This window comes from Cucumis sativus, chromosome 7 (genome assembly GCF_000004075.3).
Source record: "Cucumis sativus cultivar 9930 chromosome 7, Cucumber_9930_V3, whole genome shotgun sequence".
NCBI lineage: Eukaryota > Viridiplantae > Streptophyta > Magnoliopsida > Cucurbitales > Cucurbitaceae > Cucumis > Cucumis sativus.
In genome coordinates this window covers 17,272,463-17,300,342 of record NC_026661.2, presented here as the reverse complement: position 1 = coordinate 17,300,342, position 27,880 = coordinate 17,272,463, and the positions used below count along the sequence as shown (strand labels likewise).

The following is a 27,880-nucleotide window of genomic DNA, read 5'->3' as shown; positions in this document are numbered from 1 at the left end:
TAAATCATAAAATATTTAAAACTCGAGTCACAAAATTTTATGTATTGAATGAAATTGCATATAACATACAAGCTAAGAAAGTGAGATAGAATGTCAACGCATCAAAATAGTAATAATAAAAAACTCGAACACAAATGACATTTTGATGTTTTTTTTTATGGAAAACAACAATTTACTATATAACAGTTAACAAATCTTATTATTTGATAAATGAGGTAATGAAATGTTAAAAATGACAGAAACATGATTTATAAGGGTGGAAAAGGACAGAAACATGATTTATAAGGGTGGATAATTACATTAATTATTGTTGAACATATTTTTACCAAAGGATGAATAATGATAAAATGTAGTTATCATTTTGTATATTTAGAGAAAAAAGATATTGAGAGAGAGAGAGAGAGAAATAAAAAGAAAAAGAAAAAGTGTATGAGGTGAAATGATTTGAACATATGGACATATGAGTATCGTAGATTTGAAGGTACCCTAAGGGGGTATTTATTTTGGGAAAAAAGACCTCAAACAAAATAAATCAATCAATTTAAGAATTCTCAAAATAAAGAAAGAAAGGGAAAAATAGTTTTATAAAAAAGATCAAAGGAAGGTTTTCCGATAGGAAATCACAGAAATGCCCCTATAAGAGAAAGAAGGAAGCGGGGCCCAGTTGGGGAAAAGAGGCCCCCACGTCTCCAGCGTAAATCTTGGACTGCCACGTGGCTTAATCCTAGACGTGGAATCCACGTTGACGCAGTCGATCGAGTTTCAGTGTTGGAATGTAAAGAGATTGAAATCGAGAAAATTAAAAAAAAAGAAAAATGGTGTTTAGAAAAAGAAAGAGAGGAGGAAGAAGGTGAAAAAAGAAAAAAAAGGAAACAAAAAAGGATATAGAGAAGAGCGAGAAACAAGGCGCGGAGTGGCCGTCCAAAAACAAAAAATCACAGAAGAAAAGAAAAAAAGGAGAGAGATTTTGCAAGTGGTGGCTGTGGATTTTGGCTGTGGCTGTGGCTCTTTCATTTTTTTCTTTTCTTTTCTTTTCTTTCTCTAACGGAAGTCCGCGTGTTCTGTTACTACCCTTGATTGTTTAAGGGATATCATTTCATTTCTGGGAAACAAGATAGATTATTATTGGATTGTTATTCTTTTTTTTTTTTTTTTCTTTTCCTTCTTCTTATTTCTTAGAAGCAGTGGAAATCGGAATCAAGATAGCTTTTTTGTTTTGTTATAGATCTTGTCGTGTGAATTTTGATCGATTGAGACATTTTGAGGAGGTGGGTTGATTTTGATTTTTGTTAAACTTGTTGATTTTGTGAGGCATTTTGAGGAATTTGGAGCTGGTGGGGTCATTTCAGGATATCCTTCTAGGTTGGCCTAGAAGGGTTCCGATCTGGTGAGCGAGGAAGCACCCGGCGGCGGATGAAAACGGAGGACTCACATGTTTTAAGGATCCTAAAGCAAAACGATGAAATGGGTTACATTGCTTAAGGACATCAAAGAGAAGGTCGGGTTAACTCCGTCTCATTCTGCTGGTTCTGCTCCCTCTGCCTCTGCCTCTTCCTCTTCCTCTTCTTCCATACTCGCTTCCTCTGCCCGAGATAATCATGTGCCGTACTCAGCTCGTCGCCCTGACTCTGCTTCATCTCCTGCAAGGTCCACCTCCATTCTTTATTTCTTTCTAAATTTAATCTGCCCATTTGCTGTTTAAGCTTTCAATTTGCTCCATATCTTTTTTTATTACGTGGGTTACTTTTTATATTTATTTCGTGGGTTTTGGATGGGAATGGTGAATTGAGTTTAAAATTCATCTGTATTGTAGACAGGACAGTGCTTAGTATCTTTGATTTAATGTTGGTTTTCCTGTTCGTGGCCTTCTTCTGTGTTGCTTGTGTCGACGGCGATTGAAATTTTCACTTGATTCTTGGTGTGGTTGCTTCACACTTGTTTGACTAGTGTAGAATCAAGAATGTACCTTTGTGCCATACCATTTCAATTTTTTTGGCAGTTTGGGCATTGTTAAAGTTGCAGTCTATGAATTCTATTCTCTATGGAAGTTTTTAAATAATGTTTGTGGTTGTTAATGGTATTCCTGTGATGCCCCAATATCTATACCATTGTTGCTGCTGAAATGTTTGTGTGGTTTTCATGTGAGGTATCACATTTCTTATGGAGTTCATGTTAGCTGAAAATTAAGAAAGTGCATCTCCATTCATGTGTCAAAAACCACTCTTTTGTATATTACCAAAAATTAAAATGAAAAATACTTTAGAAGACTTCTTTTCTTTCTGGCTGACTCCCATTATTACCTTCTTTTTGGTTGTTGTTTTTGTGGTTGAGAAACAAAAAAGTTCTGCTTCCTCCTATTTTTCTTTTTTGAAAAGAGAAGGAAAGAAGAGAAAATATGAAAACGTGTTAGGTGATAAACTCAAAGTTTACCGGTTTCTGCTTGCTTTTATAAAAGCAGTCGAACCAATCAAAAACTTTGGAGCTTTCACTTATATAATGCTAAACTTCAATCGTTAGGCTAAATGGGATGGGAAGAAGTTATATAAAAAGTTAGTGTATATCAGAATGGTCGAAACAGATTTGTGCATCATTTGACACTGGTGTATGCAAATTTTAAAAAAAGTCATGCAAAAGAATCACTGAGATTTGTTCTTTGGTTACAGTGAGATTGGCAGTTTTAGTATTTGGAGTAGACGGTTATGTTTATTAAAACTGATATCAATCATCATGGACTGTTAATGCTGAGTTTGACAATAGAAATGTTGGTCAATAGAACATGTCTTCTTAGGAGTGAAGCAAAAACTATGATATGTTAGGACTAGTATTATTTCTAACTTTGATTTGTACCAGTTAGAGATGTCCTAAAAGGTCTGAGATGTGTGATCATTTGATGTTTCCTGGTTGTCTTAACTCTCCTGTGGCAGAATTGTGATTTTTGTTCTCCAATTATTACTGGGGTAGAGCCGTAGGGGTATCACCAGTTTACTTCTTGTTTTGAAAAAGCTTCTTGGAGCATTGCCTATCAGTTGACTTCGGTTGATATTCAGATGAAGTTTGTGATTCCCTTTCTATTTTATTTAGTATAACAAAGAGGCTTAGATATACAGTGTTATGCCAAAAAACCTGTCCTGTCATTCTTTACCTCCAAACAAGGTCACTTCTCGTAGATGGTCCATTTTATTGTTTGAGGTGCCTAACTGGATGGCTAAGAAGTTGAGTTTCTTTGCCTTTTGGTGAAAAGCAGGAGAATTGATGTAATGTGTAGGAATTGGAGGATGCTTTTACTACATTCGAGTTCTACTCGTAAAGTTTTCCTAGTACTTGTTTGTATTTCTTGGTGGAGATAGTTTGAGAATAGGCGCCATTTTTGGTTTGTTGCAACCGTTTTCATGGTAGATTTTGTGATTTTATGCTTATTCCCCCACCCCATATATTTTGAGGTCAATGTTGCATTTAAATATGGGACTGAATATATTTTGGGGGGAGTTCATCAGTGCTTTTCCCTCGCACTTCAGTTAACTAATAAAAAATCAGTTAGAAATATGGTCTATGGCTTCTATTAATACTTTTTCAATTCTTCATGCTAATTGAATTTGCCAAAACAATCTAACTGTTAATGGTACCTTTTATTTTCTAGCAGAAACAGACATGAACTGGAATTGGACTTCAAGCGATATTGGGAAGAATTTCGGTCATCCAGCTCTGAAAAGGTGACTGACATCTGTATTAATTAAATTGGCTTTTTATGCCATTGGTTTTCCTTCTCTCTGTCACTCATATCCTCACTCATATGCACTCGCTCATAAGATAATTTACTGGTTTTGATAGACCACTGATATATCTATTCTTCATCAATCATGCAGGAAAAAGAGGCGGCCTTGAATATGACCGTGGATACTTTTTGTAGATTAGTGAAGCAACATGCTAATGTAGCTCAATTAGTTACTTTGTATGGCCTCCACTCTTGCCCTGCTCTCATGAAAACCTCCGTTGATATTTCTTTTTTGCGTTTACATTTTGATCGATAAATCTTTTTCTGTTTTTTTTCTTAGTATCCAATTTAAATACACATCAATGAGAGACTATATGATAATTTTTTTGAATGTCATGATGGACCTGTTGCTCTTATTTGTAACCTGCTATATTTGGTGATAGTGATATTGAAATTGCCCTGGCATCTCTTGAAGAAAAGATAGTTTATTTTATATTTTTTCGTCTAAGTACCAGCATGCTTGAAATTTATGCATAAAACTCAACCACCACGAATGATTGTGTACTCCAAATGTGTGGCTGGAGTCACTATCAAAAGTTATGTCAGATTGCCTCCTCAGGTTCATGTATGCCTTGGATATAAGAATGTAATTACAAATGGTTCATCTACCTAAACTGTGAGAACTTGGTGAAATAGATACTACAGAGGGATTTTTATTTTTAGCTTCTTTTACTGTTTAGACGCCATATGATGTAATCAAATTCTTGTCTTAATTCCATAAGATTAAAGTATTTGCTCAAAATTTTATCAATTCATTTATGGAGATTCCCTGAGATTGTTGTTTTGTCTTAGATTTTGGATTGATTATTAGGAGATTTCACTTCTACTATATAATGCTGACTTGTAGACATTTGATATTGAATTGAGTGAACAATCTATTGAGGGATTTGAGCATGGGATCAGTTTCTTTGATTACTAACATTTACCTTAAATTTGGAAACCCAAGTTCTAAGATAAATGGTAATCTAATTTTTTCCTTGCATGGTTTAATAATTTTCTAAAAGAAACATAGCTTTGAGGCATGTTATTGTACGTGTAATGAGTGTTGGTCTCTGACTGAGACATTTCTTTAATGACAAATAATCTTCTTTCTTTTGAGGTTATTGACTGACTTTGAGAATTTTGATGCATTACAGGATAGTTGAAACACATATATTCTCTTTTGTTGTGGGAAGAGCTTTTGTTACAGATATTGAGAAGCTAAAAATCAGCAGTAAAAGAAGGTCTTTGGATGTAATAAAAGTACTAAAGTATTTTACAGAAGTTGCCGAGGTTTGCTATACAATGATTTGCTGTCTTGTCCAAATTACCTATGAAGCTTGTTATTCACTTAAATCTTAATTTTTTCTGCAGGATGTTATTTGTCCAGGTGCAAATCTGTTAACTGCAGTTGAAGTCCTTATATCTGGGGTATATTCCTTACACTTTGGGAGATTCTGTTTGAAGTTCAGTATTTTTATTTTATTTTATTAATTTATTTTACATAAAAATTGATGCGATCTTTTTCTTTCTTATCGTTCATTCTAGTTTCCTTATATATTACTCTGAATATGTGTTTCTTTCTCATTTTGTTGATAAACTATCAACCTTCATTGACAAGAAGAAGATTTATGTAATAAATTTGAAGTACTAAACATATTCAAAGATGTTTTGTAGACGATGATTCAATCATATTTACTTATCATGAAACTATTACTTTCATGAAATGAAGAGGTGTTAAATTTGATGGCTGTTTCTTTTATGCTATAACACCAAGCAGTGGAAAGCCCTTCCTTACTTTTTAGACAATCTTCTGCAGCCTATTGATAAGCAATCCCTTCTTGATTCGGGTATATTCTGCTGTCTCATCCATATTCTCAATGCCCTCCTGGATCCTGATGAAGCCAGTCAGAGGGAAAAGACAGCTAGTTATGAAGAAAAATCAGTCTTAGGTGAAGATCTCAATGGTCATGGTGGACAAGGACGCCGGCTCGAGGTAACTTCTATTTTTTATCATTGAGAGTCTGAGACACAGGCTCATATACATCAGCAGACATATTCCTTAGTTTATTTTTTGTACTTTTATTTTAAATTTGGCCATGTGCTTTATGCATGGGCAGATGAACCTGATCTAAGGATGTTTCTTTCTCTCTATCTCTGCCCCTTTTTCTTCTTTTCTTTTTTATTTCAGCTTAGAACATCCAACAGTGTTTCCATAATGATATATATTTGGTATTTGATGATTATTAGATTTTTAATTTGAAAGATGTTGGAAGTTAAATTTTTTTCATAGCTGTGTTTAACATTTTCCAAATTTTGATATTCATATTCTCATTTCGGATCAGAGACTATTTATTGGACAAGAAGAAAACACAAAAGGAAGGTGATTGGTGAAGAAAGTATGACCTCCCATGTGAGAGGAAATGATGGCACGTTTTTTGTTTTGAAATGGAACAATCCTCTAAAGTTTAGAGCCTTGATGTTATTCAGTGAGTTGAGCTCTTTAAAATTGAAGAAAACCCTTGAAAATGAGTTAGTACTTCCAGAGTAGATTTTTTAAGTGGATAACTTGCACCCGAGTATAGAACCTGGTCAAGAACATGGGCTGTCATTTCCTTTTTATTTTTTATTTTGACAAGATGTGAAACTTCTTTTATGTGTAAATCCATGTTTGGATCCCTCTCCCTCTAGGGAATTTGTTTTTGATAGATGTGATATGGTGGAGTAAGGTTCCTAAGAATGTTAGGTTTTTTATTTGGCAAGTCTTACTTGGTCGAGTTAACACCGTTGATTGGCTTGTTAAGAGGACATTGCTGTTAATGTGTGTCCTGTGTTGGAAGGCGGAGGAAGACCTTGATCATCTCTTTTGAGATTGCCAGTATGTGTGTCCTGTGTGTAGCTCTTTTCTGCAGGATTTCGGTTTTAACTTTGTTGGCCAAAGGAGTGTTCGTGCTATGGTTGAGGAGTTCCTCTTCCATCCGCCCTTTAGAGAAAAAGGGTGTTTTTTGTGGCTTGTTGGGGTGTGCATTTGGAATGTTTGGGGGAGAGAAATGATAGGGTATTTTGTGGTAGAGAGAGGGACCATATTGAGGTTTGGGCTTTGATTAGATTTCATTTGTCCCTTTGGTCTTTGGGTTTGAAGACCTTTTGTATCTATTCCTTAGCTAACATTTTTTTTGGAAAGATAGTTGGTGCGAGGTTCAACCTCTCTCACAGAAATTCCCAGGTGTTTTCTCCTTATCTCTGAATTAAGGATGCTTCTGTTGCTAATTGCTGGTGTACCTAGTCATTCTTGGAATTTGGGCCTTAGAAAAAATGTGTCGGATAGTGAATGTGACAATGTAGCTGCTGTGTTGGAAATTCTTCACTTTTGGGCTCCAACTGGGGATTGTGATAGTGTCAGTTGGAAGCTCAATGCTTCTGGAAATTTTACTACAAAATCGACCTTTCTTAATTTAACCAAAAGATCTCCCACTATTGCCTCCCCCATGGTTTGCATCATCTGGAAGATTAAAATCCCAAAGAAGGTTAAGTTCTTTTTATGGTCCCTAGTTTATAGAAGCCTTAGCATACGTGATAAACTCCAAATTTTTTTTCAGCATTCTGCTCTCAGTCCCTCTATGTGTTGCCTTTGTTCTAATAGTGACGAGTTCTTGGACCACTTATTTTTGCACTGTGACTTTGTTATGAAAGGTTGATCTCTGCTGTTCAGAACTTTCAATTTGGACTTTTGTCTCCCTAGCAAGGTTGATGGTTGGATGCTTTGAAGGGCTCAATAGGAAAGCTTTTCGTTCGGAAGGAAATATTCTGTGGAGATGTGCTCTTGATCTCTTTTGTGGTGGCATTTGGAGTGAGAGAAATAGTAGAACTTTTGAGGACAGATATAATTCTTTTTTGATTCCTTTTGGACTTTGGTTCAACAAACAGCTTCGAGTTTACCAACTACACCAAACACTTTTGTTAATCTATGATTTTCAACAACTGGAAGACCCTTATTTATTAGTTTGTTTTCTTGGGAAGGGCCCTCCGTCCCTTGGTGTTAGGCTTTTCTCTTTCGTTCTCTTGAATATATCCGTTTCTTATCCAAAAAAGTCTTCTATTGAGTAATAATTACAAAATCCTGGGGTAAATAGACTATAATTATGAAAAGGAAGGGACAACTTGCTTCAAGTAATAGCTAAAAGAGAAGTAGATTCAATAAACTATACATTCATTTTAAGCCATCTTTAAGTGTACACTAATGGTAACCATCACAATAAAACTACGAGATAGTTGGAGACTGGTCGAGTCAATAACCATGGCCTTTATGTTCCTTTGTAAAGTTTTATATTTCTTCATTCTTGCTTGATTTTGTTTTGTGATTTTGCTAACCTTACTCATTTTCATGTTTCTCATTTAGGTCGAGGGTAGTGTTGTTCATATCATGAAGGCTCTAGCCAGCCATCCTTCAGCTGCCCAGAGTTTGATTGAGGATGATTCCCTTCAGATGCTTTTTCAGATGGTTGCAAATGGGTCCTTGACAGTTTTCTCTCAGTATAAGGAAGGTCTTGTTCCATTGCACAATATTCAACTTCATAGACATGCTATGCAGGTAAAACTAATTGAATATTGCTGCCTTTTATGCTGTTTATGTTAATCATAACGGGAAATTCACCATGGATATTTCTATTTTTGGGAGCCTAGTTTCTCACACGCGTCTTTCTTATCGTTTAGATATTATATTCAGATGTGCCTTTTCTTCTTTCTGCTAAACTTTTCAGATTCTTAATCTTCTGCTGGTCAATGATAGTGGAAGCACTGCCAAATATATACGCAAACATCACTTGGTATGTATTCTGCATGATATACAAACATTTTAGTTCTTTAATATTAGTCTTGTAGTTATTGAAATATGCACATCTTACTTTGTATCCAGAAAGAATACTCATTTTCTTTTGCACATGTTCCTAAAAGGTAGAATCCCAAACATTTTCTTGAGCTTTGTATCTGACCATAATAATGGGCAAGGGAGTCTAACTTCGAAAAAAGTGGAAATGAAATTGATAAGCTTCCTTGGTTGTGATAATGTAAACACTTAGTTGAATCAATGAGGTTTCTGAAGCTTTGTCTCGGGGTGGCTTGGCCCTGAATTGTATTAGAAAGAAGAAAGATACATCTTGGGAAAATTGCCTCGGAGATTTCCAAGAGAGCAACATGAATTAAGGCAAGAGGTGATGGATAGCATTTACAGGCTATTAAATCTTGGTTGGTTTTTGTAATCCGCCTTTAGGTGTTCGGAGTTTTAACCCTTTGTTTCTCCTAGAAAAAAATAGATTTTGGTTGTTTTCTAATTCTTTAAAATCAAGTTTTGCAAGAAGCACATGATGGAATATCTTGGTGAAAAAAAGAATGACGTTTTCTCTAGGTTTACCTCTTTAGAGCTGCAAGTATAGACAACAAGAAGGTTTCAAGTGACCTAGTGGAGTCTCGCTCCAAATTGATGATGAGTGCCTGTTCAAAATGCAAACTCTCCTGCTCTTTTTTATGGGCAGGGATGTGTCTCTTTCTCTGATCCTTGAATTTTTTTAAAATCATTAATTTGAGGTAAGAATTAAAGAGGAGGCTCTCTATTGGGCGTTCATAGCACAATCCTTTCCTAATTTAACCAAGAGATCCCCCCTCCATTGCTGCTCCCTTGATTCGCCACATATGGAAGAATAAAATCCCCAAAAAGGTGAAATTCTTCTTATGGTTGCTTGCCTATAGAAGTCTTAACACTCATGAGAAACTCCAAAAAAAGAAAATTCCAGCACACTATGCTCAGCCCCTCGATGTGCTTGCCTTTGTTTCAAAGAAGATGAGACCCTATACCACTTATTTTTGCATTGTCTCTTTACTAAGAAAGCTTGGAATACTTTGTTAAGAATTTTTGTCATTGATGTGGAGCTTTGTCTTCCTAGTAAGGTTGATAGTTGGATGCTGGAAGGGCTAAACATTAGAGGTTATAGTCTGAAAGGAAACATCTTGTGGAGATGTGCTATCCAGTCCCTTTTGTAGTGCATTTGGAAAGAGAGAAATTGTAGAATTTTTTAAGACATGTATAATTCTTTTGATTCTTTTGGGACTGTGTTGCAACACACCCTTCTTGGTGGAGTACAAATTACACCAAACACTTTTGTAATTACAGCCTTTCTATGATTTTCTACAAGGCCCTCGTTCTTTAGTTTTTGTTGGGGAGGGCCCTCTTGTCCCTTGCCCTTAGGTTGTTCTCTTTTGTTCTACGAGTATACATGTTTCTTATCCAAAAAAATAATACCATCCTTTCCTAGGGCTGTGGAGCAAGGAAGTGTATTTTCTTCGATATTTTTAATTTCCATGGAAGAAATTAAAGTACATGATGGAAGGGAAGGGTATTGGATGATACATCAATCATAAAATCTTACAAAAAAAGAAGGATTCCAACGATTAAAGAGGCCTTTAGTTAGGAGTTGGAACAATCAATCGAAGAGGAGACACAAGAGAGGCTAGCTCCTCAATTTATTGATTGTACTGCCCTATGGGAATGTATGTCAAAAGAATGAGGCCCTTCCTATGTGGAAATGATGGAGATCAGAGGACTTTGAAAGGCGATTGTCTCTCCTGGATTCTTTGGCCTATTTGTTTTGTGGTTTGTTGGATAGGTGCTGAGAATATTTCTCACTTAGTTTCCAATATTCTTTTAGTGCTGATTTGTGGGTTTGTGTATAACAAGTTTCTGGTACTTCTTGGGTTTTTTACGCTTAAGTAAATAACAAAATTCTCGTACTTTAAAGTAGATATGGTCTCAAAAAAAAAAAAAAAAAAAAAAAAGAAAAAAAGCCGAAGTTCTTATGGATCTATGTGATAGAAGCTTTGTTCTGGGGAATTGGGGATAAAAGGAGTTTGAAAACCCACAAATCAGTATTAGCACTTCAAAAACTATTCTTGAATGTTTTGGTGGATATGGTTTCAAACTGAGTTTTTCATGCTACAAGGTTGGATGCGGGATGAGAAAAACTGGATGCCCAAAACTAACTTTAGACATTCAGCTTGAGTTTGGCCAGCCCAAAGTTTTCTGTTCAACAATTGTTTCTTTGAGCTTTTATTTCCTTTTTTATTTACGTTTCATCCATTGACTTAGATTTTCTAGTTTATCAGATGCATGTGACTTATGTTGATTCGATGTGCAGATAAAAATTCTTTTAATGGCAGTTAAGGATTACAACCCTAACTGTGGTGACTCTGCTTATACCATGGGGATAGTGGACTTGCTACTTGAGTGCGTGAGGCTGTCTTATAGGCCTGGTAAGTAATTTGTCTTTTAGCTATTAACTTGAGCAATTTAATAACCATAATGAGAGATTTGATGCATCAGTGGTATCAATGCCAGGACAGTTGCTCTCTTAATGAATCAACATTTCTAAATCTCTGGTAATATTTATTACTCTGGCTAGAGCATGTTTAACACTTTCAAGTGCTGCTTTTGTTGCAATTTTGACTTGCAGAGGCCAACGGTATAAGTCTCAGGGAGGATATACACAATGCTCATGGTTATCACTTTCTTGTCCAGTTTGCATTGATTCTTTCGAAATTGGCAAGGAGTCAAGCTTCTCAGTCTGTAAAATCAAGTCTGCCGCAAGATTACATTCAAGCTACAGATGTCTCCCAAATAAATGATGAAGAAAAGCAAGATTATATAGATCAAGATGTCCCTTCCCTGCAACTTTCCCCTACATTGTCAAGGTTGCTTGATGTTCTGGTAAATCTAGCCCAAACTGGTCCACAGGAATCTGATTGCTCATCTACTGGAAAAAGATCTAAATCTACTCATTCCAAGAGCATTGACCATAGCAGAAGCAGAACATCCTCCTCTGATCGGCTTACTGATGATATCTGGGAGGAAGGCAATAATAAAGTCAAAGATCTAGAAGCTGTCCAAATGTTGCAAGATATTTTCCTGAAAGCAGATAACAGAGAATTACAAGCAGAGGTTTTAAATAGAATGTTCAAAATATTTTCAAGTCATTTGGAAAATTACAAGTTGTGCCAGCAGTTACGAACAGTTCCTCTTCTCATACTGAATATGGCTGGCTTTCCATCATCCTTACAAGAAATTATTTTGAAAATTCTTGAATATGCTGTCACTGTTGTGAATTGTGTACCCGAGCAGGAGTTGCTTTCACTATGTTGTTTGTTGCAGCAGCCAATAATGTCAGAATTAAAGCACACCATACTTTCCTTTTTTGTAAAACTGTTGTCATTTGACCATCATTATAAGAAAGTCCTGCGAGAAGTTGGTGTGCTGGAGGTTTTGTTGGATGATTTGAAGCAGCATAAGTTTCTTCAGAGTCCTGACCAGGCTGGTGGGAACTTTCACCAGCTAGAAAGAAAATCCAGCACCAGCAGCTTCAAGAAGCATTTGGACAATAAGGATACAATTCTTTCTTCACCCAAGTTGTTGGAGTCTGGGGGCTCTGGAAAGTTTCCTATTTTTGAAGTTCAGAGTACTACTACCGTTGCATGGGATTGTATCGCCTCTTTACTGAAGAAAGCTGAAGCCAGCCAAACATCATTTCGATCATCTAATGGTGTGGCCATCGTCCTTCCATTTTTGGTGTCTAATGTACATCGTCAAGGGGTTCTCCGGTTGTTGTCATGTTTGATCATAGAAGATACTGCCCAGGTACTATCTTCTTAACTAGTTGCAATGAGCGGCCATTTGGACATAAATCTCATTCCGTGCCTTTATCATGTTTAAATTTTTTACAATTAGTTTTGCCTAAAGATGTGTTTATACTGCACAATTTGATTTTCCCCCTTCCCACCAGGCCCATCCCGAAGAATTAAGTGCCATTGTTGAAATTTTGAAAAGTGGAATGGTCACCAGCATTTCAGGGTCTCAGTATGGACTTCACAATGAGGCAAAATGTGAAACAATGGGGACCTTGTGGCGTATTCTGGGAGTTAATAATTCTGCACAGAGGGTCTTTGGTGAAGTGACTGGATTTTCTCTTTTGCTTACTACACTTCATAGTTTCCAAAGTGGAGGGGACTCATATCAGTGTTCAATTGAGGATCGGGTCAAGGTATTTAAGTACCTAATGCGTGTTGTGACAGCTGGAGTTTGTGATAATGCCTTGAACAGGACGAAACTGCACACAGTTATTTTGTCTCAAACATTTAATGATCTTCTGTCTGAGTCTGGCCTGATATGTGTGGAGTTTGAAAGGAGAGTCATACAGTTACTGTTGGAACTCTCTCTTGAGATGGTTCTACCACCATACTTGAAATTTGAAGACGCCCCTTCACCAGATTCTGTGGAGAACAATTCATCCAGTTTTCATCTGATAACTCCATCGGGTTCCTTTCATCCTAATAAAGAACGTGTATACAATGCTGGAGCTATTAGGGTTCTCATTCGTTTGCTATTGCTCTTTACTCCCAAGGTACAGTTAGAAGTTCTTGACATCATTGAAAAGCTTGCTTGTGCTGGCCCCTTTAATCAAGAGAATCTCACCTCAGTAGGTACGTATTAATCATACTACTACCCTCTAAAATTAATCAGACCTAGTTTATGTTCTTTAAATTTGACATGCTTTTGGAATCTTAAGGCTGTGTGGAACTTCTATTGGAGACCATTCGTCCTTTCCTATTGGGATCATCTCCACTACTTGCATATACACTGAAGATAGTGGAAGTTCTTGGGGCATATAGGTTGAAATTTATCACTCGTTACTTTTTCATATTATACGGCTAGTTCGGTTTAGTTTTTGCACCTTTTTTATATGGTTAGAGTAATCTCTATATTCCTCTTGATAGGTTATCTGCATCAGAACTTCAAATGCTTATTAGATTTGCTCTCCAAATGAGATTGCTGAAGTCAGGCCATATTCTTATTGATATGATGGAAAGGTTGGTTCATATGGAAGATATGGCATCGGAAAGTCTTTCTTTGGCACCATTTATAGAGATGGATATGAGTAAGATTGGGCATGCTTCTATTCAAGTGTCTCTCGGAGAAAGATCATGGCCTCCGGCTGCTGGTTACTCTTTTGTTTGCTGGTTCCAATTCCACAATTTCCTTAAATCTCCAGGAAAGGAATATGAACCCTCAAAAGTAGGTCCTTCAAAGAGGTGGTCTGCAAAAAATGCTCAGTCTCAGGAGCAACAAATTCTCCGTATATTTTCTGTTGGTGCTGCAAGCAATGACAATACATTTTATGCTGAGCTTTATCTGCAAGAGGATGGTATTCTAACCCTTGCCACTAGCAACTCTTCCTCCTTATCATTTTCTGGCATTGATCTTGAGGAAGGCAGATGGCATCACCTTGCAGTTGTTCACAGCAAACCAAATGCTCTAGCTGGACTGTTCCAAGCTAGTATTGCTTATGTGTATCTTAATGGAAAGTTGAAACACACTGGGAAACTAGGCTACGCACCTTCTCCTATCGGAAAATCTTTACAGGTCAACATTGGTACCCCTGTTGCATGTGCTAAGGTTAGTGACATGCATTGGAAGCTCCGTTCCTGCTATCTTTTCGAAGAGGTGCTTACTCCAGGCTGCATATGTTTCATGTACATACTTGGTAGAGGATATAGAGGGATTTTTCAAGACACAGATCTTTTGCATTTTGTGCCAAACCAGGCTTGTGGTGGTGGTAGCATGGCTATTTTAGATTCATTAGATGCTGACTTAGCTTTGACCCATAACATGCAGAAGCATGAGGGTGCAAGCAAATTGGGGGATACAAGGGGAGATGGTAGTGGGATAGTTTGGGACATGGAGAGACTAGGAAATCTCTCCTTGCAACTCTCAGGCAAGAAACTAATATTTGCATTTGATGGAACATCCGCTGAAGCCATGCGAGGATCTGGAGTTTTATCAATGCTCAATCTAGTAGATCCCATGTCAGCCGCTGCTTCTCCTATTGGGGGTAAGACACAAATTTAGATAAACTAAATTTTGCATTGAAGTTCAATTTTTTTGTATGGCTTATTGTGAAATCAATTGGCTTTTGTATTGATGAAGAAATAACATCATTGCAAGATTTTGTGGGTAAGTAATCAAGTTGATGAACATAGGTTTTCCTTTAAGCTTATATTTAGCTGTGGCTTGTACTGAGAATAATTAACTGTTGTATTGATGAAGATAATAACATAATTGCAAGATTATGTTAACTTTTTTTTTCTTTGGCATGTTTTCTTCAGGTATTCCTCGTTTTGGTCGCCTTCATGGAGATGTTTATGTCTGTAAGCAATGTGTAATTGGTGACACCATACGCCCAGTTGGTGGGATGACTGTTATCCTTGCCCTTGTTGAAGCTTCTGAGACGAGGGAGATGCTGCACATGGCCCTAACGTTACTTGCATGTGCACTTCATCAAAATCCACAGAATGTGAGAGACATGCAGACCTATAGGGGATATCATTTACTGGCTCTTTTTCTACACCGGCGGATGTCACTATTTGACATGCAGTCACTAGAAATCTTTTTCCAGATTGCAGCATGTGAAGCTTCATTTGCCGAGCCAAAAAAGTTGGAAAGTGTTCAAACAAATTTCTCACCTATTAATGCTTTTCAGGAGACGAGTTATGATGAGCTTAGTTTATCCAAATTACGTGATGAAATTTCCTCAATCGGATCACATGGTGACTTCGATGATTTTTCTGCTCAAAAGGATTCATTTAGCCATATTTCAGAGCTGGAAAATCCTGAAATATCAGGTGAAACTTCAAATTGTGTTGTATTGTCAAATCCAGATATGGTTGAGCATGTCTTGCTTGACTGGACATTGTGGGTAACAGCCCCCGTTGCAATTCAAATTGCTCTCCTGGGTTTCCTCGAGCATCTCGTCTCAATGCACTGGTATAGGAACCACAACCTTACAGTTCTTCGAAGAATCAACCTTGTTCAACATTTATTAGTGACTTTGCAGCGAGGGGACGTTGAGGTTCCTGTGTTGGAGAAATTAGTTGTCTTGCTTGGAGTCATTTTAGAAGATGGTTTTTTGGTTTCTGAATTGGAACTTGTAGTCAAGTTTGTGATCATGACATTTGATCCGCCTCAACTGACACCGAGGCGTCCAATTTTACGAGAATCCATGGGGAAGCATGTGATTGTGAGAAATATGTTGTTGGAAATGCTTATTGATTTGCAAGTGACCATAAAATCAGAAGATTTGCTAGAGCAATGGCATAAAATCGTTTCATCTAAGTTGATAACATATTTTCTTGATGAAGCTGTTCATCCTTCAAGCATGAGATGGATCATGACACTTCTTGGGGTATGTCTTACTTCTTCACCAACATTTGCACTTAAGTTCCGTACAAGTGGAGGTTATCAAGGTTTGGTGCGTGTCCTTCCCAGTTTCTATGATTCCCCTGATATATATTATATCCTTTTCTGCCTGATATTTGGAAAGCCAGTTTATCCTAGACTACCTGAAGTGCGGATGCTAGACTTTCATGCCCTTATGCCAAGTGATGGAAGTTTTGTGGAACTGAAATTTGTGGAACTTCTGGAACCTGTAATTGCAATGGCAAAATCCACATTTGATAGGCTAAGTGTTCAGACAATGCTTGCGCACCAAAGTGGTAACCTTTCTCAGGCTAGTGCTGGTCTTGTGGCTGAACTTGCAGAAGGGAATGCAGACAATGCGGGAGAGCTTCAAGGTGAAGCTCTGATGCATAAGACCTATGCTGCTCGTCTAATGGGTGGGGAGGCGTCGGCCCCTGCTGCTGCAACCTCTGTCCTTCGGTTTATGGTTGATCTGGCAAAAATGTGTCATCCCTTTTCTGCAGTTTGCAGACGGACAGATTTTCTTGAAAGCTGTGTCGGCCTTTACTTTTCTTGTGTCAGGTCTGTCTTTGGATGCTTTTCTCAATTGTATTTACTTTGCATAACTTTTGGTTAAAATAATTTGGACAGTCTCATTGAATGATGTGTTTACTGACTAGAGTTTCCTTTCTCACCACCCTACAGGGCTGCTTATGCTGTGAGGATGGCTAAGGAGCTATCAGTAAAGACTGAGGAAAAGAATTCAAATGATGGTGATGATGCTAATAGTTCACAGAACACCTTTACTAGCATGCCACAGGAACAGGATTTGTCTGTGAAAACATCCATTAGTGTTGGAAGTTTCCCTCAGGGACAGGCAAGCACTAGCTCTGATGACACTGCTGCACCTCAAAATGAGTCTAGTCATAAAGACGAGAATAATACTATTCCATCCCCTCAAATGTCAAGAAAATCAGAGCACGATTTTCAGGTTGCTGAGAGCTTAGAAGGTGAAAATATTGACCAGGAGTCTGTCACATCCAGTACAAATGAGTTTAGCATCAGAACAAGAAAAGACGCTCCGGAACCCTTGCAACCAATAGATTCTCATAGCTCTGCTTCTCTAAATCTAATTGATTCTCCCATCCTGTCAGAGAAATCTAATTATCGGGTCCCCCTCACACCCTCATCATCTCCAGTTGTTGCTTTAACATCTTGGCTTGGGAATTCAAGTAACAGTGAAATAAAATCTTCTTCAGCTGCTCCACCATCTGTGGAATCCTTTGCATCAGCTGCAGAGTTTGATCCAACAACAGATCTGAAGTCAACTTCTCAAGGACATCCAGCTGCAAATACTTTCTTTTCAGTTAGCCCTAAACAACTTCTTGAAATGGATGATTCTGGTTATGGAGGTGGTCCTTGTTCTGCCGGTGCTACTGCTGTCTTGGATTTTATGGCTGAAGTTCTTTCAGATATTTTGACTGAGCAGATTAAGGCAGCACCAGTCATAGAGAGCATCTTGGAAAATGTTCCTTTATATGTTGATACAGAATCGATGTTAGTCTTTCAGGGTTTGTGCCTTACCAGATTGATGAATTTCCTTGAAAGGCGCCTCCTGCGGGATGATGAAGAAGATGAAAAAAAACTGGACAAAGCTCGCTGGTCTGCAAATTTAGATGCATTTTGCTGGATGATTGTTGATCGTGTATACATGGGTGCCTTTCCTCAACCTGCTAGTGTGCTAAAAACTCTTGAATTCTTGCTTTCTATGTTGCAACTGTCAAACAAGGATGGCCGTATAGAAGTATCTCCTTCTGGAAAAGGACTTTTATCAATTGGTAGAGGAAGCAAGCAACTTGATGCTTATGTACATTCAATTTTGAAGAATACCAGTCGAATGATATTGTATTGCTTCCTCCCATCGTTCTTGATATCAATTGGAGAAGATGGTCTTCTTTCATGCTTGGGCTTGCTAATGGAACCCAAGAAAAGATCATTTACTTCAACATATCATGTTGATTCTGGAATTGATATTTGCACAGTCTTACAGTTATTAGTTGCTCATAGAAGAATTATCTTCTGTCCAAGCAATGTTGATACCGATCTTAATTGCTGTCTTTGTGTCAATTTAATTACTCTGCTTCGTGACTCCAGGCAATATGTTCAGAATATGGCAGTTGATGTTGTCAGGTACCTTCTGGTGCATCGAAGGGCTGCCTTAGAGGATTTGCTTGTCTCCAAACCAAACCAAGGACAGTCTATGGATGTCTTACATGGAGGTTTTGACAAATTGCTGACTGAAAGCTTGTCTGATTTCTTTGACTGGCTTCAGCCTTCTGAACAGATAGTAAAAAAAGTATTGGAACAGTGTGCTGCCTTAATGTGGGTGCAGTATATTACTGGATCTGCAAAATTTCCTGGAGTGAGGATAAAGGCAATGGAGGGTCGACGTAAGAAGGAGATGGGGAGAAGATCTCGAGATATTTCTAAATTGGATATGAGACACTGGGAGCAAGTTAATGAGCAGAGGTATGCTCTGGATTTACTTCGGGACTCTATGTCTACTGAGTTAAGAGTACTTCGTCAGGATAAGTATGGATGGGTTCTCCATGCTGAGAGTGAATGGAAAAGTCATCTCCAGCAACTTGTTCATGAGCGCAGTATATTTCCAATATCTATATCTTCTGTGTCAGAAGATCCTGAATGGCAGCTCTGTCCTATAGAGGGTCCATACAGAATGCGCAAGAAACTAGAGCGTACTAAATTGAAGCTAGATACCATTCAAAATGCTCTTGATGGAAAGTTTGAACTAAAAGAAGCAGAGCTGATAAAAGGAGGAAATGGCCTTGATACTTCTGATGGAGATTCAGAATCCTACTTTCATCTTTTAAACGATAATGCCAAACAGAACGATTCAGATAGTGACCTGTTTGAGGAACCTATGTTTCATGAATCAGATGATGTCAGGGATGAAGCATCTGTGAAAAATGGATGGAATGATGATAGAGCTAGCAGTGCAAATGATGCAAGTCTTCACTCTGCACTCGAGTATGGTGCCAAGTCTAGTGCTGTTTCTATTCCATTGGCAGAGAGCATACAGGGAAGATCTGACCTGGGATCTCCTAGACAATCATCTTCTGCTAAAATTGATGAGGTAAAAGTTAGCGATGATAAATATGATAAAGAACTACATGATGACGGTGAATACCTCATCAGACCATATTTGGAGCCTTTTGAAAAAATACGATTTCGCTATAACTGTGAGCGAGTCATTGGCCTTGACAAACATGATGGTATCTTTCTAATTGGTGAACTTTGTCTGTATGTGATCGAGAATTTTTACATCAATGACTCTAGATGCATTTGTGAAAAAGAATGTGAAGATGAACTTTCAGTTATTGATCAGGCTTTGGGTGTAAAGAAGGATTGTATGGGCAGTATGGACTTTCAGTCCAAGTCAACTTCATCTTGGGGGGTTGCAGCTAAGTCATGGTCTGGAGGAAGAGCATGGGCCTATAGTGGTGGTGCTTGGGGAAAGGAGAAAGTAGGCAGCAGTGGTAACCTACCTCATCCTTGGCGTATGTGGAAGCTTGACAGTGTTCATGAGATTTTGAAGCGAGATTATCAGCTTCGACCAGTTGCTGTTGAAATATTCAGCATGGATGGATGCAATGACCTCCTGGTGTTCCATAAAAAGGAGAGAGAAGAAGTCTTCAAAAATCTTGTTGCCATGAATCTTCCAAGAAACAGCATGTATGGAATACAGTCTTCATGCATATCTTCTCTAAATCCTTCACTGCTATAATTTGTGCCTTGTCTAGTTATTACTTGTAATGCGAAGTTACTATCTTAATCAGAACTTTTCTGACACAAACATATTATTCTCTCAGGCTGGACACTACTATCTCTGGATCAACCAAACAAGAGAGCAATGAGGGCAGTCGTCTTTTTAAGATAATGGCCAAATCATTTTCAAAGAGGTGGCAAAATGGTGAAATAAGCAATTTTCAATACCTCATGCATCTCAATACATTGGCAGGGCGAGGATACAGTGATCTTACACAGTATCCGGTGTTCCCTTGGGTTCTTGCTGATTATGAAAGTGAAAACCTAGACTTGACTGATCCAAAAACATTTCGCATGCTTGCTAAACCAATGGGTTGTCAGACACCTGAGGGGGAAGAGGAGTTTAAGAAAAGGTCAGCCCTCTTGTTTGTTTTTTTATTCTACTTTTGAGGAGAGCTTTTATTCAGTGTGATCCGTTCCATGTAGGTACTATATAATGTGATTTGCATTAGGTTTTTATGTTGAACTTGTTTTTTAACTTCTTCAGATATGAGAGTTGGGATGATCCAGAGGTTCCAAAATTTCACTATGGTTCTCATTATTCTAGTGCTGGAATTGTTCTCTTTTATTTGCTGCGGCTCCCACCATTTAGTGCAGAGAATCAGAAGCTTCAAGGTGGGCAGTTTGATCATGCTGATCGTCTTTTCAATAGCATTAGAGATACTTGGTTAAGTGCAGCTGGAAAGGGAAACACATCAGACGTGAAGGAGCTCATTCCAGAATTCTTTTACATGCCGGAATTCCTCGAAAATAAGTTCAACCTTGACTTGGGAGAGAAACAATCTGGAGAAAAGGTTTCTACAATTTTTATTTATTATTCTTTATTCTAATGTCTTTTATGATTAATTCAGTAGCACACTCTTTAAATTTGCTTACATATTATGGTCTGTTAGCGGATTGGGGTTAGGCTGTGCGCCATGTGGGATAATGGGAAGGGAGTTGGACCAAAAATTTTAATCCAAATACTTGCAGAGATAGAAGGGGAGCAATAATGAACTGAAAAACAACTGCTGTACTAAGAAAGCATTTAACAATCTTACAAATTATCCCTTCACCAGATTGTTTATCATTGGACGTGGTTTTCTTTGGCAGGTTGGTGACGTTTTCTTACCTCCATGGGCCAATGGCAGTGCTAGGGAGTTCATCAGGAAACATAGAGAAGCATTGGAGTCTGACTTTGTTTCGGAAAATTTGCATCATTGGATAGACCTCATCTTTGGAAATAAACAGAGAGGGAAGGTGGGTTTTGAAGTTGACAGCCTCTGCTCTTCAATCTATGTCGTTTAGTTTTGCTGAAAAAGATTTTCAATTTAGTTTCACCTGTTGCAAGTGCCAAGTGGTGTTGGTTTTCTTCTGTTGTAGGAAAACTTCTAACTGTTGGATATTTTGTATTTGACAGGCAGCAGAGGAAGCTACGAACGTGTTCTATCATTACACATACGAGGGGAGCGTGGATATAGATTCAGTGACTGATCCTGCAATGAAAGCCTCCATTCTAGCACAGATTAATCACTTTGGCCAGACACCCAAACAATTGTTCCTTAAGCCCCATGTCAAAAGGCGGGTTGACAAAAAGTTTCCTCATCCACTCAAGCATTCAAATCTTCTTGTCCCGCATGAGATTCGTAAGAGCTTGTCATCAGTAACACAGATTATCACTTTAAATGAGAAAATTCTTGTGGCAGGAGCTAATACGTTGCTTAAACCAAGATCATATACTAAGTATGTTGCATGGGGATTCCCAGACCGAAGTTTGAGATTTTTGAGCTATGATCAGGACAGACTCCTATCTACTCATGAAAATCTTCATGAGGGCAACCAAATCCAGTGTGCTGGTGTTAGCCATGATGGTTGCACTCTGGTAACTGGTGCTGACGATGGGTTGGTTTGGGTTTGGAGAATTACCAAACAAGCACCCCGGCTTGTTAGGAGATTGCAGTTGGAGAAGGCACTTTCTGCTCACACAGCGAAAATCACATGCCTTTATGTCAGTCAGCCTTACATGCTGATTGCGAGTGGATCGGATGATTGTACAGTCATTATATGGGATCTGAGCTCCCTGGTTTTTGTCAGGCAGCTTCCTAAGTTCCCTACTGCAGTTTCAGCAATTTATGTTAATGACTTGACTGGGGAGATTGTGACAGCAGCTGGAATTCTTCTTGCAGTATGGAGCATCAATGGGGATTGCCTTGCAATGGTTAACACATCCCAGTTGCCCTCAGATTCCATTCTTTCAATAACGAGCGGTACATTTTCTGATTGGATGGATACAAATTGGTATGCAACAGGTCATCAGAGTGGTGCTGTCAAGGTGTGGCAAATGGTTCATTGCTCCAACCCTGCTTCTCAGATCAAATCTACTGGTAGTAGCGTGGTTGGTCTGAATCTCGACAATAAGGTATCGGAGTACCGATTGGTTCTTCACAAAGTACTGAAATTTCACAAGCATCCAGTGACTGCGCTTCACCTAACAAGTGACTTAAAACAGTTACTGAGTGGTGATTCCAATGGCCATCTTGTTTCATGGACACTGGCAGGGGATAACTTGAAAGCAGCTTCAATGAATCTGAGGTGAAGTGACGATCAGAATTAGTGCAAATATCTCAAACTTTCAAGTTGATGTTTGATTAACTCATTATGGGAAACTGTTGACGGGTCTCGTCATTGTCCTTACTGAGGAAGGGAACGAGAACCAATTTCACGGTCAAATCAAATGTCAGAAGTAAAATGACCGCAGGGCTGGCCTGGTAGTGAAACACGATGACTTCCGAGCAAGACTGGGCTTCTCAACAGCATGAGACTAACATCTGAGACGTGAAGAACATAACATGAATGCTACTGCATTATACTTAACAAATTGGTGAAGAGTATGAAGCAGGTCTAATTGGCAGCAGGCTGTAGGATTGTGATTGGACACGGTTTGTTGTATTTTTCGGGCGAAACTTAGGATGTTCTCGATTTTAAGCGAGAATGTAAGATTTTCCCCATAGTTCTTTGTTTTGTTGGGTGTAAATAAATTGATTGAGGGTATGAGTGTATATAGGAGATGGGGTATGGGAGAGAGCTGAGGACGGTGTCTGTGTTGGGGAGGATGTAATGGCCTCATTGTATTCATTTTGGTTAAGTTCTCTTTGCACGGTGCAATTGAACTTTGTTTTTTTTTATGTCAATTGTCATGATATATACAAAGACAAAACACTTTTCCTTCTTTATGTTTTATACTTCTGGGTAGTATTTTTTTTTTATCACGGCTATGTTTTATACTTTCATCTATTAGATTTATTTCTTTTGTTGTCTATTTTTGTAAAGTGTTTTTTCTTCTTTTAAAAAAATTATTTTTGTTTATTGAATTTGGCTAAAAATTCATAAACTTTTTAGAAAAGACAAAAACTATGGTAAACGTCGATGATAAAACAAAAACAACTTTTTAAAGGTAGGAATACATCAAGCAACTACACAACCTACTACTCCTTCAACTCTTCATGAAGAACGGAAAACATTACCTAGAAAAACATCTTCTAAGATCAATGAACGGTTTTTGGATGTTCTGGAGTAAGATGAACATCTTTGTTTTCCTCTCGAGGAATGTGGCAAACGTGCAAACAATTGACAATGTTTGTAAGAACAAAAATAAAAAATGAACTCCAATCTCAAGAAAAGACAATTCCTCCTGATGTAAAGCTTAATAGCCTCCAAAGCGTTTGAATCAACCTAAAACAAAGGATTGATTCTAGACTACTCGCAATCGCTTTCAACCTCTCTGCTAAAGCTTCAGTTTCAAACATACTGACACTCCAGCCATTTTCCGCAGGTTGTAAAATAAACTAGGGAAGAAGAGATTGAATATTCATAAACTTCAAATTTTATGTCTATTTAAGTTTTAAAATTTAAACGATCTTTTGGACAAAAATTTTAAACTTCTTGATCCTATTCGATAGTTATGAAAGTTGAACCAAATAAATACAAATTTGAAGATTAAAATTTCGAACTTATAATTTAATCCCGCGAAAATTATGTTTTTCGAAATGATAATCGAACATTTTAGAAAATGAAACTATTAAGGGCTTAAATTTCTCTCAAAGATGTTAATTTCACATGGTTTTAGCAAAATTGTAGATAGCAACTTTAAAAATGACAAAAGGCGGCAAAAATAAGAAAAATAGCAAAGGCAACACAAGTTCTTTCAGCATGCTTTGTTCTCACCCACATGCATTATATGACAACTTCTAGGAGGTCATCCAACATAGAATTGGTCCAAGCTAAGCACACTTAACTTTGGAGTTTCTATGATTAAGCCATCAAAAAGGAAGATGCATCTTGTTGGTATAGGTAGTAACATTTAATTTTTTTAAGTATTTCTTAACCTCACTTTCATGTCCTAATTTCATGTCCTCAAGATCCCTCTCATTCAGATTTGATGTCAGTTCATTCATGTCCCCTTTCTAAACTTGAAACGTTACATGTCCACCAGCTTCCGCTTGGTTCATCCTCAAACCATACCTTATTGGGAGAGGCACAACTTGGTGGAAGTCCATAGAGAGGATGTTAGATGGGGATGTAAGTCAGATTACCTGAGAACAATTCAAGGAGAACTTTTATGCTAAATTCTTCTCTGCTACCCTGAAAGATGCCAAGCGTTAAAGTTTCTAAAATTGAAGCAAGGTCAAATGACTGCGGAGCAATATGATCAGAAATTTGACATGCTATCCTGTTTTGCTCCTGAGTTAGTAAAGACAGAGTCGATAAATTTTTCAAAGGCTTTCAGTTGGAACTCTGGAGTTTCGTTCGAGCTTTTAGACTAGCTACCCAAGTTGACGCATTGCGCCTGACAGTGGATATGCGTATGCATGAGAGGGTTGATCTGTCCAAGACTTTAGAGAAGGGGTCAACCTCAGGTTAGAAGAGGAAGACTGAGCAACAACATGCTGACATTACTTTTAGAGTTTCGAGTTTAGATGACACTTTCCATCGTCACCTGCAAGAGGTCACTAAGGCAGTGGGGATCACGAGGGAGTTACCTACTTGTCGTGCTTGTGGAAAACATCATCTAGGTCGTTACAAAGCATTAGGAACTCAAGCGAACGAAAGAAGAATGAGGAAAACAAACTTTTTTTCGACAGAGGACGAAGCTGGAACTGTTTTGATGAAGATTTGTATTATTTATATTAATAATAAGAAAACATTTTTAATTTTTATATTAATGACATTATAATATTTATTTTTTGTGTTTTGAAGATTTGTATATAATATAATGAAAATATCAATTCACTCATCATATCATCAAACCCACGAAAACGTTGAAATAACAATAGAAGTATTAACATATCAACATATCGATGAAAATTTAACGGTTAGTGAATTATAGTTCAATTTCTTATTCTTTCTAATTTTTTATTTTGAACTTTTGAAAATGGTTGGTTGATGTAAGTCTAGTTGTTTAAATGTTAATGGAATTTCCAAACTTAAAATGGCTATTAATTTTGGATATCTAATTACACTAAGCTAGTAGTTAAATTATTACTTACTATAGTAAATGTTTAAAACAGTATTTGAACTTTGAAAGGTGTAATATAGATAGGAAGCTTTCGCCAATAATCATATTTTAAAACAAAACATTTTATTATTTCTTTATTTTATTTTAATTTAATTTTAGCTATCAATTTCATCAGATTAATTCTCAAATCTTTAATTTCTATCATCCATTTTATAATATTAAAATACACAGTTGCACGTGCCGAGACATTTCCTTCTTTTAAATAATATTGAACAGAGGAACGTTCAACAATTTTAAAAAAACATAATACGATAACTAAAGAAACTATTAGTTTATTAAACTAATACATTTTTAATATTGGGATGGAGGATAAACTTTCAATCTCAAAAGAGGGAGTGAATGGTTGAGAAGAGATAAACTCACTTAGTCATTACGTACATTTTTTTTGTTTTGTTTTGTTTTCTTTAAGTGAATTTTCAACTTTTTGAAATTAACAAATGTTTTGTTGTTTTTATTGAAATCACTCTATAAAGTGCAAATGCAACCTATAATTATTGTCTAGGTAGGAAGATAAATTTCAACATATAATATTGTTTGCTTTTGAGTCCTTGTTAACGGTCATTGTAAAATTGAGCCATTGAAAACCATAAAAACTAATAAAATAAAATTAATAAATTACACAAACTCAAATTTAAGTCTAGCTTACAATGCTAAATCAACAGTGAGCATCAAAATTGATAAAACTCTATAATTTTTTTTAACTAAAGTTTGAATTTTGTATATATGTATTGATTATTAATAAAGTAAATGGGCGAGAAAAAACTCTATAAAATTAAATTAATAAATGACATAAAGTCTAACTTATGACGTGAAATCAACAATAAGTATCAAAATGGACAAAAATCTATAAGTTTTTTTTTAAACTAAAATTTGAATTTTGTATTTATATGTTGATTATTAATAGGGTAAAAGAGAGAGGAAAAAGTATTATATTGTGATAACATTTCATGTAACTTAATTTATTAAATTATAAACAATAAATTATGAATATGAAATGTATATTGTTGTTTTTAATTACAATTACTTTCAACACCTCTAAAAATTCTTCATTTTGGTTTTATATCTTTTAACTTCCTTTCAAATTCCAAGTATTTGGAAAAGATTCTAAATCTTTTTATTTGAATAATGTTAATCATCAAACTTGCAAATTTGTCGCAATGTATTAGTAACATAATATAATAGATTAAATAAAATTAAATAAACTATGGTAAATCTAACATTTGTTTACATAGTTTTTTATTTTAAAAAATCAATGATTGACATAATACAAATCGAATCTACAAACTTGTCATGATGTATTGGTAACAATAATTTAAATAAAAATTAAACAAACTATGATAAATCTAAAGTTCATGTAACACATGGTTTGATTCTCCTCGTAAAAAATTGAATGATTGACATATATACTACAAATGAATCAACTTAGCGTAGAAATGAAAAATTGATTTGTTAACCAAATGCATATCACTATTTATAGAAAATGCAAATGGGACAGTAGATATGTTACTTTTTTAATTGGATATATGGTTGATGGAATTTGAAAGGAGAAATAAACAATATTTATAAAAAATTTAAATATTCGTAACCATTATCTTAAATTTTTATGAGGATAAAAGATTTTCAAACTCGTTCATTTCAAATTTTGAATTGACCACAAACCTATTATTGAATAAGAAATTTTGAGACCAATCACAAATTGTCACATCATTTATTAAATCAATGATGAAAAGTACAAATAGTTAAATTTGGGACTAATTAAAATTGACATGTGCCCAAATTAAAGAATTGAAAAACATAAATTGACCATTATAATATTGCCACATGTTTTCATCTTAATCGTTGGATTAAGTTAATCATTTTGGTTTAATTAAATATTATTTACTTTGGACTAAGTTTAATTAAGCCTAAAAATAAGCTTAATTGAGCTGAAAGACTAAATAAAACCTAAATCCATATGGTTGAGTCTATAAGTATGGTCCATGGACCAATCAAGTTCAAATCCATAAAGACTACCAGTGAAATCTATAAATAGAGGAATTCTCCTCATTTGTAGGGGTTGAAAAATTTTGACTCTAGAAGGTCGAGAGAAAATTCTCTCAAGAGCTGGAAGACTCCCTAACTCCTGAAGTCGACCATTCTCGAAGATTGAAGCTTCTTTGAAGATACAAGCTTACTCCCTAACTCCTGAAGTCGACCATTCTCGAAGATTGAAGCTTCTTTGAAGATACAAGCTTTCTTCCAAGGCTCCAACTTCAAGAACATCACGTGCTCCGCTTCCTTCTTTCTCAATTGACATTGTTTCAATTTTGTACCACATACATGTGTTCTTCAAGTATTCCTTTAAATTTCATAGTATTAACCTATTGCAATTCAACACAAAAGTATATATTAGTATAAACGAAGTAATACATAAAACAAAATATAGTGAATAAAAAGATAAAAGAAAACAAACCTA

The 27,880-nt window shown here is 36.6% G+C and overlaps 1 protein-coding gene across 2 annotated transcripts; it reads left to right on the top strand.

Moving 5' to 3' along the window:
* The first annotated feature begins 800 nt into the window (after window positions 1-800).
* Window positions 801-23,112, top strand: LOC101220609 (protein SPIRRIG). 2 transcript variants are annotated; one of them, XM_031888454.1, is made up of 20 exons: window positions 801-1,268; window positions 1,350-1,647; window positions 3,641-3,710; window positions 3,864-3,949; window positions 4,909-5,044; window positions 5,126-5,182; window positions 5,571-5,747; window positions 8,151-8,342; window positions 8,512-8,577; window positions 10,939-11,053; window positions 11,254-12,431; window positions 12,577-13,273; window positions 13,360-13,462; window positions 13,568-14,682; window positions 14,957-16,607; window positions 16,731-19,778; window positions 19,916-20,224; window positions 20,359-20,665; window positions 20,964-21,110; window positions 21,271-23,112. In XM_031888454.1, the coding sequence occupies exons 2-20, from the start codon at window positions 1,460-1,462 to the stop codon at window positions 22,444-22,446; spliced, it is 10,818 nt and encodes a 3,605-aa protein (XP_031744314.1). In that variant the 5' UTR covers window positions 801-1,268; window positions 1,350-1,459; the 3' UTR covers window positions 22,447-23,112. The 2 variants fall into 2 exon arrangements, with proteins under 2 accessions (XP_031744314.1, XP_011659272.1); XM_011660970.2 differs by having other exon boundaries at window positions 801-1,647.
* The last annotated feature ends 4,768 nt before the right edge of the window (window positions 23,113-27,880 follow it).